Source organism: Corapipo altera, unplaced genomic scaffold, assembly GCF_003945725.1.
Source record: "Corapipo altera isolate COAL_440 unplaced genomic scaffold, ASM394572v1 122, whole genome shotgun sequence".
NCBI classification, from domain to species: Eukaryota; Metazoa; Chordata; class Aves; order Passeriformes; family Pipridae; genus Corapipo; species Corapipo altera.
This window is the reverse complement of record NW_020884961.1, coordinates 440,948-457,826: the sequence shown is the minus strand read 5'-3', so window position 1 is coordinate 457,826 and position 16,879 is coordinate 440,948. Positions and strand designations below refer to the sequence as shown.

The following is a 16,879-nucleotide window of genomic DNA, read 5'->3' as shown; positions in this document are numbered from 1 at the left end:
TGCAAGTGGGAAAATTTTTATGTTTTTTCCTTTCTCCAGGAAGGGCAGAGGAGCAGTGTCTGACCATCTGTGCTGCATCATCTCCCTGCTGGGTGGTGTCTGAGATGTCCCACTGCCAGCCTGGGGTGCTCCCAGGGAACGAGGCTGGAAGGGCTCAAGGCAGCAGCTTCGGCCACTCCACGTGTTCCGCTGCTGGCTCAGGACACCCCTCCTGGTGCACAGGGACACTTCCACGAGCAAACACCCCCCTGGAACATATTCCCACCTGTACCTTGGACACCAGCTGAGGTTTGGGCACTTTCAGGAGGTCACAGAGGCAGTTGCGTCTCTCCCTCACCACAGGCAGTTCTGCTTCCCTGGGGTAGGAAAGGTTTGCCAGTTAATTCACAAATTAAAACCTGAGGGTGCCCATACTCATAACACAACATCTTAAGTGATCCATGTTACTACTGGATTATGATGTTCTTTTCTGTACATTTCAAATTCTAGGAGTTTTCGTTCTGTCACATTTTAAGAATAATGAAACATTTTTGTACCATCTTAAGCCAGATAACCCATAAATACACACCAGGTCTGCAACAGGTAACCAGTTGCTACTTAAGTGTCCAAGACTATTCTTTTAGAGTTTTATATTAAAAAAACCCCAGCACTTATTCATACAACCCTTTAGACTACAAGTTCAGTAATTTATTCTCTAACGTTACTGGTTTTGGAGAACACTCTACACTCTCCAGAAGCTTTGTCCTGAAATAGAAAAATCCAAACCTAAAATATGTGAGGCCTTTAAAAAAGTTTCTGAAACGGCATCATGTCCATGAGATAATTTCCTCCAGAACTATCAGTTGAAAAAAGACCCTAAATGCCCCAAATCCCTACAAGCAGAATTCTCTTCCATGTGGCAGAATCCTGTCCCTCAAACTGGAATGCTGGGAGGCTGCTGGTCCTGCTCACCAGGGCAGGACAATTATATGGGTTTTCTTAAGCAACAACTGTAAATGAGCAATTAATTACAAATTTAACTCTTGGCACATAAACAGAGTCCAAAACTACAGAGAAAAAGCAAAAAAAGGCAAGTCAGAAATAACCTGACCTTTCTTTTTTTAACACCTTGGACAACGTGTCTTATTTACTCCTGGAAACCTTCCTGTGGCTAAACAACATGTATTATTTATAGAGTGATTTGTTTAAACTCTGCATGACACAATTGCATGATAAACTCTCTGTAGTCCCAAAAGGAACAAATGTGTGTATCCCAGTAATTACCATCTTCCCCCAAAATGAATTCTCATTTGGCTTCCTGCTCTTAGTGCTTGGTGTAATTCAGAATGATTATTTTAGCACTGAGAGGGCTTGAGGATAACAAGCAGCTCACTCTGACACTCAGCAACTGCTTCAAATCTCTTCTTCTGTAAACAGCCCCAATCTACCAAGATTAAACAATTAAGTTTTGAGTAAACGAGCTTTGTCTTTCATCTCAGAGCAATGGCCACACTGCAAGAGGGTACTCAGGGCCTGCTCCAGGCCAGAATAAACCAGGCACACCCTAAAAATGACAAGGTGAAAACACAGTATTTATTTTTCTGGAGTGGTTTTGGGGGAACATTTTGCTTTGTTGTAGTAACCCCTTTATAAGCAGAGCTGAACTACCACTGCTTTTCCTGGACTTCTAATTTTGGCCCTGTAACCACCCCTTGGTGTCAGCAGCCATCTCGTCCTGCTCCAGTAATTCTGTTAAAATTCTTAATGCAATTTCTGAGCAAGTCTGCTCTTAAATGCAGGTTTCATAAGCGAGCACTGAGTCACCCCAAACACAAACCTAAACCTCCATGTGCAGTTAAACAAGGAACTGTAACCACAGGCAGAATTGCTGGTAACCAATCCTTCAAATCTGAGACTGTTGCTCTAATTTTGCACTGGAAAATTCAGAAAAAGAGCAGCAGCCATCCTTCACAATAACAAACTTAGTTTTCTTTTCCCAAATATAAAGTTATTTAAGCTCCAGCACAGAAATAAACTGGAAAGTACATAAAAGTCAAACAATGTAGCATGGAGTCTGCAAATCTGTGATCCAGCCTGAACGTGTATTTGGTCTTTGAACTTGTCTGGGATAATTTTATTTCCATGAAATGTCAGTGGAGACAAAAATCCATTTAATATAATGACTAAATAAATTATATATTTTTTTAATATATCTGTCTGTTCTCTTGTATCAACTGTGCTGTGGGGGGCAGCAGCCCCATGGCCCAGGTCTGGGACAAGGGAAAATGTTTAACGTGGCAGCAAAAGTAATAAACTAAATAGTGCCTTAGAAATCCATGTTCCCTCAGATCTCCAAGCCCTGCAGCCTTTTATCAATCTGCCCAGGTGATGATAATGCTCAATGCTAAAATATGCAGAAAGGGAAAATCCAGTGCCAAAATGCTGGTTCCCTGCTCCTGTCACAGTCCCTGCCCTAAAGTCACTGTCCTGTTCCAGTGGATTGTGCTCATGGAGAACAGGACCCTCTTCACCTGCCCTTGGAAGAAGCCAAAGGTGCAGGTAAGGGTAGGTAAAAAGATGAGTTACATTCTATAAAGTGGTTGTTTAATTCATGCCATCATGTGCCTGGGAAACATCTAAACTGTTCCAATTCCAAATGTTTGCTTGAATACAGCACTTGTAGCATGTTGAGTAATTACATTTCATGGGAGATTTGAGCTGTTCTGCTAATTCTGTTGTTTTCCAGCTTGCAGAGATCCTTCCTTTCCCCAAATCCTGCCATAAATGCCAAGAAACTGTCTGTGCAGTTGCAGTTTGACTGTTTGCACAGCCCAGTCTCTGTTTCATGGAAAACTTCCAAGATTTCCTCCCTTTTTATGCTGTTAGAAAAATATAGGTATTTTGCTTTAACTAGTGGTGATTTTACACATCCCATTTTCAGTGGGAGAGTGAATTAGATAGTTCCTTAGAACAGAGGAATTCCTTGCAGCAGTGCTTTTAAATGCATTAAATAGACGAACCTACGGAATCATTTCTTACAGCTTCCTCCCCACCAGCTTTCAAAGGCATCCATCAAACTTCTGTTCATTCAGAAATTATTTCAGCTCTTATTTCTGTCTGGCACAGCTGCACTTACCAGTTGGTGTCACTGAGGATGGCCATGACCTCGTCCATGATGGCAGGATCCACCACGTCGCCGTAGGTTATCAGCATCTCGTACACCTGGCTGGCCGTGGTCTTACGGATCTGTGGGGAAAGGGGCACAGGCAGAGTCAGGGAAGCATCCACAATCCATAGGGAAGAGCCCAGTGCTGTCACTGGTACTGGTCCCTCACACTGGCTGTCATGTTACAGTGGCCACTGAGTCCACTCCTGCCCCTGACAGGGATTTGCAGAAGGAAGGGACCTCATGTTTGCACCTCAGGGAATTCCATGTCTGCACCTCAAAGAATTCCTACAGTTTCTCCCTAAACCCTTCAGTATTTCCCATCTGGAAGGCCACAGCTCTGTCCCTCACAGGGATTGAATTCAAACATGTGAGCCTGGCCCAACTGGAACATTCCTTGCAGTGACTCACTGAGCCAAAGCCTGGCTCTAACTTTTTTTGCTGCAGGCTCATAAAACCCACTTCTCAGTCTGGAGATTGGAACAATCAGCAAAACTCTTGGGAAAACTGCTGGGAGATGGCATCAGCCTGACACCTGGCATCAGCCTGTCCTGCTCAGGGTTGTGAAGCAGTTCATGTGCCTGTTCTTTTCCCAGAGCTCAGGTCAGCAGTGACATTGGGTGCACACACAGAGCTGACCAGGCTGGCTGCTGAAGCACAATGGGTAGAAAGATGCTAACTGGAAGACAGTAAAATTCCAATAAAACCAAATTTTTTTCTCTTGACAAAAGCCTGATAGTAACCAAAGGAAGGCAAAGGAATTATAGTGTTATTTCCGGACTAGAAGTGCCAAATTAAACTGCCCCATCTGTAAAAACAAAACACATTTTGTGATGTAAAATGCCCATAAAATGTGAAACTGAAATGATCTCTCCCCATTTCTTACATTGTGCCCCCTCATGGAGCAAATAATACACAGAACAAATTTCTTTTCCTTCAACCACAGCTACTCCTGTGTTGCTACTCTCAGAAGTATCACAGAACTAACAGTAATTTATCTGTTTGGAGCTTTCAGCACTAAATGATGAGCAGATCTTCCCTGTGATGGGGGCTCTGTAACAGAAAGAAATGGCTGAGCCACCTGCTTTGCTCCCAGTTTAACCAGTAAGGCCTGGAGGTGGAAGGGCAGCACATGGGACACAGCCAGGGACACTGCAGGGACACTTGAGAAATAAAACCTGTTGTTCTATACATTAATACCTGTTAAAAAGAATGCTGCTTTAATGCACTCTACATTAGTTTTTATTTGTAGTTTAAAGAATAAATGGATAATATACAAAGTCTTCAGTACTTACTATAGGAAAGGGATGGCAAAGGAGGAGAAACAGCTGAAAGAAAACTTTCTCTCTCATGTCTCCTTGGAATTGAATCAGGCCACAAAACCTAGAAAACAAATGAAGAAGACCAGATCTTGTGTTATAAATGCACAGGTACATTTTGAGGACCAGGATGAAGATATATTGGGAAAAAGGAAGGGATGAGGAGCTGTGCTGCCCCCAGGAAATCCCAACTCCCAGTGCTGTGGGAAAGCAAACACTGAGGGTGAGTACGGGAGGTGCTGATGGGTGACTGGGTTGCCCCAGGCTGTGCCAGGTACAAATGTGGGGTTAAACTTGACCAGCAGCACCAAAATCTGTGCTAAAAACCACCTGTGAAGCAAGTTCTGCCATGGACAGTGAGGGCAGAGGGAAGGCTGGGCATGGAGGGGGCAGGTCAGGGGGAAACACAAACCAGAGATGGGCTATGGCTCATTTTGGGCTGCCTTGCACTCTGAAACTGCTCCCAGTAAAGAAATAAAAGGACAGCCAATAAAGTCATTGCTTGACACTGTTATGGGATGATTTTGCCAAGTTTCTGCCACTGAACCTGCTCTGTCTTTTCCCCTCCTCTCCTTACCCAGCACTGTCCTTCCCAACTGGGAAATTTTGGTTTTGCCCTCTCTGCTGCCTGAGCTGAGTGAGGCCTTTTACCCTAAAGCCAGACACTCATTTTGCAGATGTTTTCAGTGCACATCCAAGACCTAATCAATTAATTACATATATATTTGTCATTGGCACTGTGTCAAGCTCTCTACAAACAAAAAGCAAACGATTCCCTGCATCTTTAGGAGTATCAACATTTTAAAAGTTGTTTCCACTTTATCAGATCACATTTCACCCCAGCCACCCAGAAGTACATGACACTCTCACAACCTTTGCTCACATGTATTCATGTGCATTTTTCATTTGAATTCCACATGAACTAGACCCAGCTGTTACATCTGGTGATTTAAATATCCCTCACTTTCTGTGAGGAAGGGTTGATTCCATTGACTCACACTCCTATGCTGGAGCGAAGCTTCCGGATGTCTTTGGATCTTTTGATCTCTTCTTTACAGAGGGTGAACAACTTCACTGGGAAGGGGTGGCTGAAAATGGGAAAGAAAAAAAAAAGGTGAGCAATAGGTTTCAGTAGAATTTCAAAGATAATTTAATGACTGTCAAGATGCCAAATTAACTTTCCAAGGCAAGGAAAGAAACACTGTGGGGTAGAAGGTGCTTCCTCCCCAGGAGCTCATCCTGCTTTGGGAGCCCTTTGGTAAGGACAAAGGGGAGTTTGGCCATCATGTTACTGGACCTTTCAATTTTTAACCTGGTAGGGAAGAAATTACTATTAATTATTTACACTGCTACTACCTGTGTGCTCAGGAGTGAACTCCTTTTAGCCAGAGGGATCCAGTCCATGCAGGATAACTGGCTCACCACAGCTTGTGTTCACACCACAGCGTGGTACAATCTGCAATGCTCTGTCAGGAATTACAATATCCCACAGCCAAATAACAGTTATTTAGTCTGTGTACCATTGTGGTGCCTTGGTCATCCCCTGAGGTCTCCAACCAAACTTCACATAAAAGGGGATGAATGTTGTTCTTAACTACTGCACCATTTCAGAGCCGAATTCCTTCAGTGATTCCAGACAACGTAATTAAACACAGGGCTCACAGTTCTATTACGTGGACGAGCCATGGAGCCATCTTTAAATATATTTAGCAAATTCTTTTCTTTTTCCACACAGTCTGGGAAACGTGATTCTCACAGCTCTTTCCCAGACGCTCGTACAAACACAAGTACTGTTAGTTATTCCAAGGATCTATTAAAAACAAGGAAAGAGGGACTAATGCTTTTATTTCAGTTCAAATTATTTAATCTTTTACTTGCTACACTCAAGGCTGAAGTGCCATAGATGCAAGAAGAAACTATTTCATATTTGTCTAGTGAGCACAATTACTCCTGGGCTGTGTATTTTAGAAACCTCCCTGCATTGTGTATGGAAAGCAGAAAGCAAAAATAGTAACATTCATTTTCTGCTACCACGTCCAAAGCTGTGGATAAAAACTCCTGAAGAGAGCTGGGTACTGTTACCTGTTGAAAGGCAGAACATTTAAACCCAGATGTTTCCAGGAGTACCAGGATGTTTTGTTAAGGTAATGTACCTTGTTCTATAGAGTTTTCTGACAAGAGTTAGCGGGTTTTAAGTACTTTAAAAAAATTCTTAACAAAATCTCAGCATGAATTGGCCAATGGTGATTTGGTTAAAAAACTGAACAACAAACCAAGGTAAAAAATGTGTCAACACGTGGTGAGAATGACAGACCATGAATGAGTCTGTGTGTCCACAGGCATGGATTTGTCTGGGTGGGTGAGGGAACTGCTCCCTGAATGCTGAGGTGTGTTCTGTCTTACCTTGGTGCAATTCCTCCTCCTCCCACCCCCAATTACACAAAGACCTTGTGTAGACAGCTAATTACAATCCCTGCAGTGCATGCCTGGCTCTCAGCACAGACCAGGCAATATAGTGAATTAGGTGAGATTTAAACCAGTTGAACAACAGGGACATCACTGGGAAGTGGAGCAACAAAGAGACCAATTGGAACAAGAGCATCTGGAATAAATTTAACACACGGAACCTCACGAGCAGCATTTTGTGTTAAAAACAGATGCACTTTCCTTTCTGTCAGCTGCCAGTTCCACATTTGCAATAACCAAACCTAACCTATGTGTGATCTCAGATGACTCAAATAGCTTGGCCTCTGTAAAGGAAATTGAGAAAATTCCTTCTCCTGTGTGGGCACTGTGCCAGCAGGAACAGCGTCGGCGTCTCGGGAAAAGGGATCAGTCTGAAGACTCTGCATTGATGTAAATTGGGCACACGTGGTGCTGCCAAAAGGTGCTGGTTCTCCCTCCTCCAGGTGAACTGGGTTTCAGCAGTGCCACTCAGGGTGGCTCTGGAACAGCCACCAGCCACTGCCAGATCTTTGCTTTATGGCTTGTTATGCAACAGCAGTAGAACTGCTTACAAAAAAATCCACAGGAGCACATAAGACATAGAAATCACCAGCTGGAGATCACACACCACCTTACAGTACTGCAAGATCACCAGAAAAAATACAGAGAGAATACCTGAATGCTTCTGTTGAATATGTAAATTACATTCAATGAGAAAGAGAAATGCCACTAACTACTCCAGAAAGCATTAGACCCTGAATTGTCATTCCAAAGCTGTTCTGTTCGTGTGGCATTGGTTATTAGACCCATCTCACTTGTGCTCCTAAGAAGCCAACAATCCATCTGGGCTCTGGGCAACCTCAGCACCTCTAGTGATCACTCACCCCCTGGAGCAGCAGAAGTCTGCAGCCACAGGAGTCATGACCAGTGCCAACTTTGCCAGCAGCCTCAGCTCACTGTCCTTTGTCCTCCCTGTCCTTGTCCCACCAGAAGCGTGAGCTGACAGGTACCTCTGTGCTGGAAGAGCAGCCACTGTGAGTTCAGAGCAGTATTTCTGAGAGCTGAGTTTCAAGGTGTGCCCTTTGCCTCCAGCAGTCCCTAATCCATGAACACTCCCTGCACTGTCATGGGTGCAACTCCACAAATTGTACAGAGGGATGGGATCAGGAGGTTTGGGGTTTATGACCAGGAGAAGGAAGGACATTGCAGCTGAGACCTGCAGCCCTGTTGGGCTGGGAGGGCACACGGGGCAGGGGGAGCAGCAGGTGAATGATGCTGCAGCATCACCAACACTTTGGTCCAGCTCACACCTGCCCTGCTGCCAGGAGCAATGGTTTGCCCCCCACTTTCCTCCACACACCTTTCTTATTTTGGCCCAATCTGTGAGCACACAGCAAAACAGACTGAGGAACCACCTCAGGCTGACTGGGAGAAAGGCACTTTGAACCTGCTGCAGTTCTCCAGTGCCATTCCTCATGCAGTGATACAAACCACTCCAGGGGAAGGGAGGGGGAACCTCTCGTGCTGGTCACACAGGTTTTTGTCACCTTAAGACAGGAAAGAAATAACAGCCTGGAAAACGACAGGCAGAGCTGCTCTTTTCACACTATAGCTCAAACTAAGCCAGGCACAACAGAGAAGCTGGTTCAAAAAGCCTTTTGATGACCCCAGTGACACTAAAGCTGATTCATTTCCAACCCTACAGGACAGGTATTCACCCCACACTTCCCAGCCCTGCTGGCAGGTTCAGCAGGGCCCTGGTAGAGCAACAACCCCACATGGCAAATGCACCTCACTTAAGCACGAGCATTCCAAACAGAAGGAGAAAGGGGCTCACTTGTCCTCCTGCAGAGATCACACACCAGGTACACAGAGCTCCCCCAATACTGAGATTCAGCTGAAAAACTACACCAGAAATGCCCAGCTTTGTATTCCAAACTGTATGAGCTGCAGGGTGTGAAGAGGCAGGAAAATGCCCGGCAGGTTCTGCCTGTGCAGGGCAGGAGTGACACCCTGTGGCAACTGGTTTTAACTGGAGCACTGAGCTCCTCTCAAGGATCACACTGATCCAGCTCCTAATCCTGGTTAAATTAAGCACTGCTGGATATTACCCACTCTGGACTGCTGGTGTTTTATTAGAAAACCAAGCTCCAGGACAGTGCACAATTTCCATTTGAAACTTCAAAATGCATTTGCAGATACCTTTTAATAACGTGACAGTTGCCTGTTAAGCTGCTGGTTTAGGCATAATCCTGATGCCAGACATCCTAGATCCCAATTCCCTTGCTAAAACTGTAGCCAGACCAATGTGGTAAAAAATGAGGGAAGGAGATTGAATGGGAAACAAACACCACAAGGAAAAAGACAACCATGTATCTCAGCCCTCTTACTTCAGTCACACTCTGTCTGAAAACTACCTGACACTGCAGGCACAACGTGGCTTTTTCAGGCCACTGAGATGTGTCTCAATTTTCAGGCTCATTCTGTGCTGTATTTCTCAGAGCCAGGATCAGTGTTTCCATCCCTAACTGCACCCAAAGGACATACACCAGAGTAACAAAATGCACATGTTGCCCTAATGCAATTTTGGGCTCATCCATCCATGTGCTGATCCACACAGGGGCTCTGAGAGCACAGCAGAGCCCTGAGCATTCACCTGGCTCCCTGTGAAGGATCCACAGTAACTCATGGTCACCTCTGCTCCAGGAGGCACCTGTGTGACCAAAAAACTGTCACACGTAGGAAGTAAACTCTCCATTTTTTTTAGCTGCCTCCAAACTCTCCTGAGCTCTGCCCTTCCAGGACTCTCTATGACAAAAAGTTCAGGCCAGCACTTCACTCCCTTGACATGAGAATGATCCACTTGGCTGTTTCATTATTAATTTTCTTCTTTGGTTTCATCATCAAACTGGAAGAAATACCTCAGGATCAGCTTCAAAATCTTTCCTTCCCAATCACTCTGGATTTTATTTCAGGCCTTTTACCCAAAGCCTCACAAAGGCACCACAGGGTTGAGTCTGAGCCACTCACACAGTGAAGGCAGCAATGCCACCATGTGTTTTTTGTTTAGTGACCCCTGATGTGGGAGACTTTACCTGGGATTTCCATCCATAATCTATCACCTTTCCCAACAGGGAAGCCTGGAGCCCGCGTGGAAGCCCCAGATCCCTGGCATGATTACAAAATGAACAAGTAATATTCATTCCATCTGTCTTTGACTCATTTTAAATTCCCATTCAAACAGAGACTGCCAAATGCAATTTAAGAAAGATTATCTAAAACCACACTTCAAGACAAGAGTAGGCTCAATTAAAACTTTAAGAATGATAAATGCTTTTCAAATTTAGCTGCTGTGAGCAATTCTTGAACCAACAGATTCCCAATCCTGGATATGTGCTCATAGGATCCACATTGTACAATTCTGCAAAGATGTGCCAAGATGCTGCCTGGGAGAGCTTGTGGAACAGATTTTAATATTACTGAAATTAAAATAATTCTTTTCTGAAACATCTGCAAAAAAATATGATTTCATATTGGAATATCTTACTCATGCTTATCCATTCCTGAACTAAATACTTTCCAGAAGACTGAACTTGGGAGGGAAAGAGCTGAGACATGTCTTTTTTATTATTCCTATTAGAATCTTAATTAACTTTTTCAGAGATACTCACATTAACCAGGGCAGTGGGACTGGGGAAGCCATAGCCTGTAGGCACACAGTGTTCTGCAGCATCAAACCAGGACACTGCCAGTGCTCAAGGCTCCCAGTACAGCAAGAAATGCACCCAAAATGGCATGGATTTAGGAAGCTGGAGAAGGCAAGAATGGATCTGATACTGGTCCAAGTATGCCATGTAAAACATGTAAACTGACTTTGATTAATGTCCTGGTTGTTAAACAATGAACCAGTAACTGCTGTGAGAGTCACAGATTTTATCAAGAGCCTTTCAAGGGTCTCAGCTGTCCCACTTCAGGAAAATGAAAACACTACAAAATACACTCACACCTGGAGCCCTGTGCACCCACACCTAGACGAACACTCAGCAGCACCTGGGGTAAGATTTAAGAGGCCTGTTGGACGGTGGAAAATAAACCAAAAAGACATCCAGCAACTTACTTCTCTTGCTCAGTGAATGTGTCGAAGCAGCCATTTGCCAGCAGCTGGTCCAGCATTGTCAGGAGAGGCACAGACACCCTGAGGAAAGAAAATGATTCAACAATGTAAATACATTCCCTGGCATACAGATATATACTACTTTTAATCAGAAGGAAAGAAAGAAACATCCTATGTGCCTACACATATTTAAATTAGAACCCTGACTTACACAGAGGAGGGTTGCTCGGGAACTTGTGTGTGTTGGCTGAACCACCCTCCTTGGCTGAGGGGACACTCCCTCCCAGCCAAAAGGAAAAAATCTAATTAACAACACTCCTGCTTTACACTTGCAGGGTCCTGAAAACACAATTAACAGTAGCAGAAAAATATTAATCTATTTTCTAGAATATAAACAATGTATTCCACAGACTGTGTCAGAAGTTACAACACCAAATGAACCAACAGGAATAACCACAGCCATGTTTTCATTTCAACAGTTAAGAAACAAAATACAAATGAAATAGCGTTAGGACAAGGGGGAATGGCTTCAAATTGAAAGAGGGTAAGTTTAGATTAGATGTTAGGAAGAAATCCTTCCCTGTGAGGGTGGGGAGGCCCTGGCACAGGTTGCCCTGAGAAGCTGTGGCTGCCCCATCCCTGCAAGTGTCCAAGGCCAGGTTGGACAGGGCTTGGAGCAACCTGGGCTAGTGGAAGGTGTCCCTGCCCATGGCAGGAGGTGGAACAAGATGAGCTTTAATGTCCCTTTCAACCCAAACCCCTCTATGATTGTAAAACCTGAATATGCAAAATACTTTACCGTCACCCCTTGGTTATATATTTTACCAAAGGTTGTGCTGTTCCAAAAACCAGATGTGCTAAAGCAAATGCACATGGCTAGACACACCCCATCCAGGCAGATTTAAACTGATGTGCCACACATCTGACTTCCAACACCTGCTGTTGAAGGGAAAAAAGCCAAGGAAATCCATTACCGGTCATTCCGCAGGTTGTCCTCAAAGACCTTCAGCAGCGTCTCACAGAAACTCTCCAGAGCACTGGGATCACCCTGGATTTTCTTCATGTAGTCGAACAGGCTCTGGGCAGAGTATCTGAGCTGGAACAGAAGGAATCTCCAATGAAGGACAGGGAAAAACCCCACTGCCACACACACAGACACCGGCTGTGCAGGACTGCCTTGTCCCTGCCCACTGAGGAGCACCCCTGCACTGGGAACACAATTCCAGCAGCAGCCACATGTATAAATCACAATATCCAACAGGACTATGGCTACTTTACATTCAGTAATCCTTTTTCAAGGAAGAGGTCTTTTTAACTTTTTAAGTTTTGCCATTGCAGGAAAAAAGACCACATTAAAGGGTTTTTATTTTTTTTCTCCCAAAACAAAACATCCCCAAACCACTACAATTATCCTGCTTCACTTCAAGTAATAACACTGTTATGATTCTCAAAGTTAAAGAGCACACAAGGAGTTCACCAGGTAATATTTACTAAACAGCTGATGGAACTGAACCATGCAGACAAGCTGCTGGCCACACAAACCAGCATTAAACTCGGGTTAAAAATTAAAAACAACTCAGAAATAATGACTGTTGGTTTAACTTTATTGTGCTAATCAGCCAGCTTAGAAAGATGACAGAGGAGGGGTCAGTGCTGATGCTCAGAGCTCAGCTGGGCACAGTCCAAGGGGTTCTACCAGCTGTGACTCATTACAGGCTGCAGTGTCACTCCACAGCTCCCCGTGGCTTAGAGGGGATATTGGGAAGGAATTCTTGGCTGTGAGGGTGGGGAGGCCCTGGCACAGGTTGCCCAGAGAAGCTGTGGCTGCTTCTGGATCCCTGGAAGTGTCCAAGGCCAGGATGGACAGGCCTTGGAGCAACCTGGGCTAGTGGAAGTCGACCCTGCTCATGGGAGGGGGTGGGACTGGACGAGCTTTAATGTCCCTTCCAACCCAAACCATTCCATGTTTCCATGATCTCCAGGAGCTGCCATGTTCACCAGGCCAGCTGTTCCCTCAAGGACCTGCTGTGTGGGAGGGGAGCAGCCACAGTCTCTATGGGACCCCCCTTTCCTGGGGGATCTGTGCCCTCCCCCAGCTCACAGTGCACCCTGGAACCAAGTGAAGAGGGCTGCAACAGGCTCCATCAGCATCACTACTAATGCTGAGAGTTTCCACTTCTGGAAGAAGTTGGAATTTTAGTTTCCAGCCTCATCTTTTAAAATTAATTATTAAGAAATAAAAATAATTTTAAAAAATAATTTACTTCCCTTGAGGATGAGAAGAAAAATTTGTTGGGTTTGTTTGTTTTGTTGTTTGGGGTTTTTTTGTTACAGAAATTATCTCAAAGGAAAATATCTCATCAAGGATGAATATAATCAGATTCCTGGATCCTCCTGACTCTGATGTGAGGATTATCCATCCTGCTGGGTCTTGGTCACGTCTCTTGGGGAAGGGGGTGGTGGTTGGGGGGGCTGTGGGAAGGGCAGGTGGGGTGGATCAGTTCTGCAATACCAACTTCTTTTAGTTTTAGTGTAAATGATTTTCTGCTGGGTCAAGAGGGGGCTGTAAGCAGTGTAAGTCTGCCTGTGCAGTCAGGAGAGATTTTCTTTTTGAAGCTCACACAGAGCATTTTGATGGCTCATTCAGCCCCTCAGAGGACTGACCATTTCATCAAGAAAAGAAAAGAAAATACTGGATGAGAATGAGAAATGTCACAAACATGTTCCCAAAAACAAATGAGAGGAATCTCTATATAAACACTTTCTCTCAGTTAAATTTCATACCAGTAACGTTTATGGGTGTATCAGTACAACAAGAACATTTTAGCCTTGAATCAAAACTCTGAACCAGTTTCCCAAAGCTTTATCCTACGTGCAAACAGCACAGCCCAGCAATCCTGGGAAGCAGCAGCCTGCTACCTTAACAATTTTTTCTGTAGTGAAACCTCCTGGGCAAAGCAGGAGCACAAATATTTCTTTAGAAAGCAATTGAAAGAAATTACTCAGTTATTCTGAGTTTCAAAACGACAGTCAAATCAGAGTGAAATTGTTAAAACATTTGTACAGTTTGTACAATGTTCACCTACACTGAACTGACCCCAGTGTGGTTCTTTCACTCTCCAAAAGCAATGCTGGTGTGTTCCTGTGTGCCCAGTATAAACTGGGTCCTGACACTGAAAGGTCTTTACAGGATACAGAACTGTAAGAAAGATTTCCTGAAAATTTAAAATCCGTTTAATTATTATATATTGCCCTTTAAACCAAAATAAAGGAGAAATATTTTGACTTGGCACCTTCCATGAGCAGAGATCAATGATAAGCAGAAGAAAGGGCCTGTCCAAGCCCATCTCAGAAGAAGATCTTAAAAAGGTGTCATTTTCTCTCCAATTTCTTTTGTCTCTTAAACTACCTCGGGGATCCCACACCATTCTTTGAAGGAAGCTGAATGACTCAATGCTTTTCCTGCAATTCAAATGACTGGAAAGGCAAGAACAGGCATGAAAGAAAAGGGCAACAAGCACAGCTACAGGTAGGGTGCTCCAGAGCTGTGCAGAGCCAAGGCAGAGCAGCAGGATGTCAGAAACACTGGAGGATGCAGACAGCCAGGAATCAAACAGTATAATGGGATGGGATGGATAAGCCATCACATAATTGCTTGGGAGATTTTAAAATGGGACATTTTCCCAACAGTCAGTATAGATCACAGGAACTACTGGAAGAAGCTCCAACATAACAAGGTAACATGACATGAACAAGTTAAATCCCCTGATTTACCCCCCAGGTGAACACTCCTTTTGTCCCAGATTCAGTATCTGAGCTACAACCTTAATTGCTCCTGAGTATTTGCAGAGAAGAGCATTTCCAAATGTCTTCCTCATCTATGCAGATCACAAATTCACAGTACATCAAACGTGTGACATTTACCTTTCCCTGGGGTTCCACAAGGACTGGGAGAGGAAATTAGGAGGTTAATGGGTTGGAACTGGGACAACTTTGGATACAAATCTGAGAGGAGGCCTGAGAATGACCTTGCTCTTATGAAACAGTAAAAACAGGGTTTGCCAAGGCTCGACTCCTCCAACATTTAAACCAACAGTAGATACTGCAGTGACAGGCAATACATGATACAGCAAAGTGTTCAAAGGGACCATTCATCTGATGATAAAATAAAGTCCTAAGGATTTTATCTCCTGAACCATGGGAAAGCATGAGGAAGTGTAGCTCCAGTAAGTGGAGAGGCACGGGTAGCTCTGGGCACAAACCTTCATGAAATTGTTCCCAGCGAGTTTGTTGCAAAACTGAAGCACAATACTTCTAAAACCAGTTTTGAGGCAGCAGGTGGAAATGATATGGCCAAAAAAAAAATTAGCTTAGGCATCCAGTTTATAAAACAGCATCCAAAATCCCAGTTTGTAACAGAACACACAAAATCCCTGCTACCCACCAGTGATTAAGATGCCCAGTGTACACACGGGCTTTGGTTTGTGCTTTGCAGCACTATCTTGGACAGACCTAATGAAAAAGCCAGTGGAATATGATGAAAAAGGAAGATTCTGGATAGGAGATGTTCAGCAGATGGACAGACCCCAATGGTGTCCCTCTCCCATCTAACCAGTGTCCTGGGAGCCCCAGGTATCCTCACAAAATTCAGCCTCTGCCCCCAACGCACCCAAATGGAAGCCAAGTGAGGAACTCCTGGGAAAGCCCAGACACAACCAGATGTACCAAAACCTGCAGTTTTCAAACAGCATTTCCACAGGGCAAGACCTTCTCAGGCCTGTAACGTGCAGCAGGAACCACGTCACGCTCAGTAAATAACCCCAGGTTTGGATCATTTCTAATCCCGACACATTTACAGCTCTGAAGTGGCAGTAGCTGTTTTCACAGTAACTGCAGAAAAAAACTGTGCATCATTTAAACCCTAGCCCAAGTGAAACCATGTCCCCCTTGTTTTACTTACAATACTCCTTCAATAAATCAAAACTTTGGAGGCCAATAACTCTGAGACTCAAACCAGGGATGCTTTGTGTGAAGTATAAATATCATAATTCACACTATTTTTTCCCTTTAAGAAAGAATTCCAGGAATTATTCTCAAGTGTATTTTGCTCAAGAACTGTCAACAAAAGAAACAGGATTTAGGGCCTGTTTCTTCAAACCAAATATGCATTAATTTGCATACAATTTGTCCCAGTAACCAGATGTTTTAGAGCATCATCTACTAATGTCCCAACATTTTCCTTTGTATGACCTAACACAGTAACACAGCCCTGGTACTGGACTGGGAGGAACTTCTTAATGTTCAAAATAGGTTGCTTCCTTTTTTTTTTTTAAGGTTTTACTTACAGTTTCTATAACATTTTAAAATGTAATTTTCATTCTTTATGGGGGGAAGGGGAATAACAGGACATTCTGTGCTTCAACAAAATTTTAAATGTAGTGTAGTTCAATAATAAAAATATCTCAAATCATATCCTGACCCCTGCAACTGCAGGGTTTGAGCCCTGGAGAAAGAGCAGCATTGTACAGTCCTGATCTCCACTCACTGAGGGGGGTTTCATGCAGCCATAAGAAATATGCATCACTGTGGGCCAGATGGATAATTAGAAGATTCTTTTACACAGAGAAAGTGCCCTTTGAACCGTGGCGATGGAGCAGAGTGCCAAATCCCACAGGGAATGACATCTTCTGTTTTTCCAGATTACTTCCAACGCTCCAGCAACAATCCTTCCACCAAAACTCTTCAGAGACCCCACACGGCTCATTCCAGAAAAATCTCTTTAAAAAGCCAAACAAAGAACTACTCCTGCTAAATATACTGCTGAGCAATTTTAACTGGGGGAAAATAGCCACTGAT

At 44.0% G+C, this 16,879-nt stretch overlaps 2 protein-coding genes across 2 annotated transcripts in view; one reads left to right on the top strand and one right to left on the bottom strand.

The window, feature by feature from the left end:
- Nucleotides 1-633, top strand: part of B3GNTL1 (UDP-GlcNAc:betaGal beta-1,3-N-acetylglucosaminyltransferase like 1) — a 112,055-nt gene extending 111,422 nt beyond the window's left edge. The window contains exon 13 of the mRNA XM_027664103.1: nt 40-633. The gene's annotated coding sequence lies outside the window, so the exon portion shown is untranslated. The remainder of the gene's footprint in view (nt 1-39) is intronic.
- TBCD (tubulin folding cofactor D) overlaps nt 1-16,879 on the bottom strand; it is a 117,564-nt gene that overhangs the window by 542 nt on the left and 100,143 nt on the right. Inside the window, 6 exon segments of the mRNA XM_027664101.1 lie at nt 272-356; nt 3,116-3,225; nt 4,441-4,528; nt 5,463-5,552; nt 11,027-11,104; nt 11,998-12,119. Of these exon segments, the coding sequence (XP_027519902.1) occupies nt 272-356; nt 3,116-3,225; nt 4,441-4,528; nt 5,463-5,552; nt 11,027-11,104; nt 11,998-12,119 (573 nt within the window).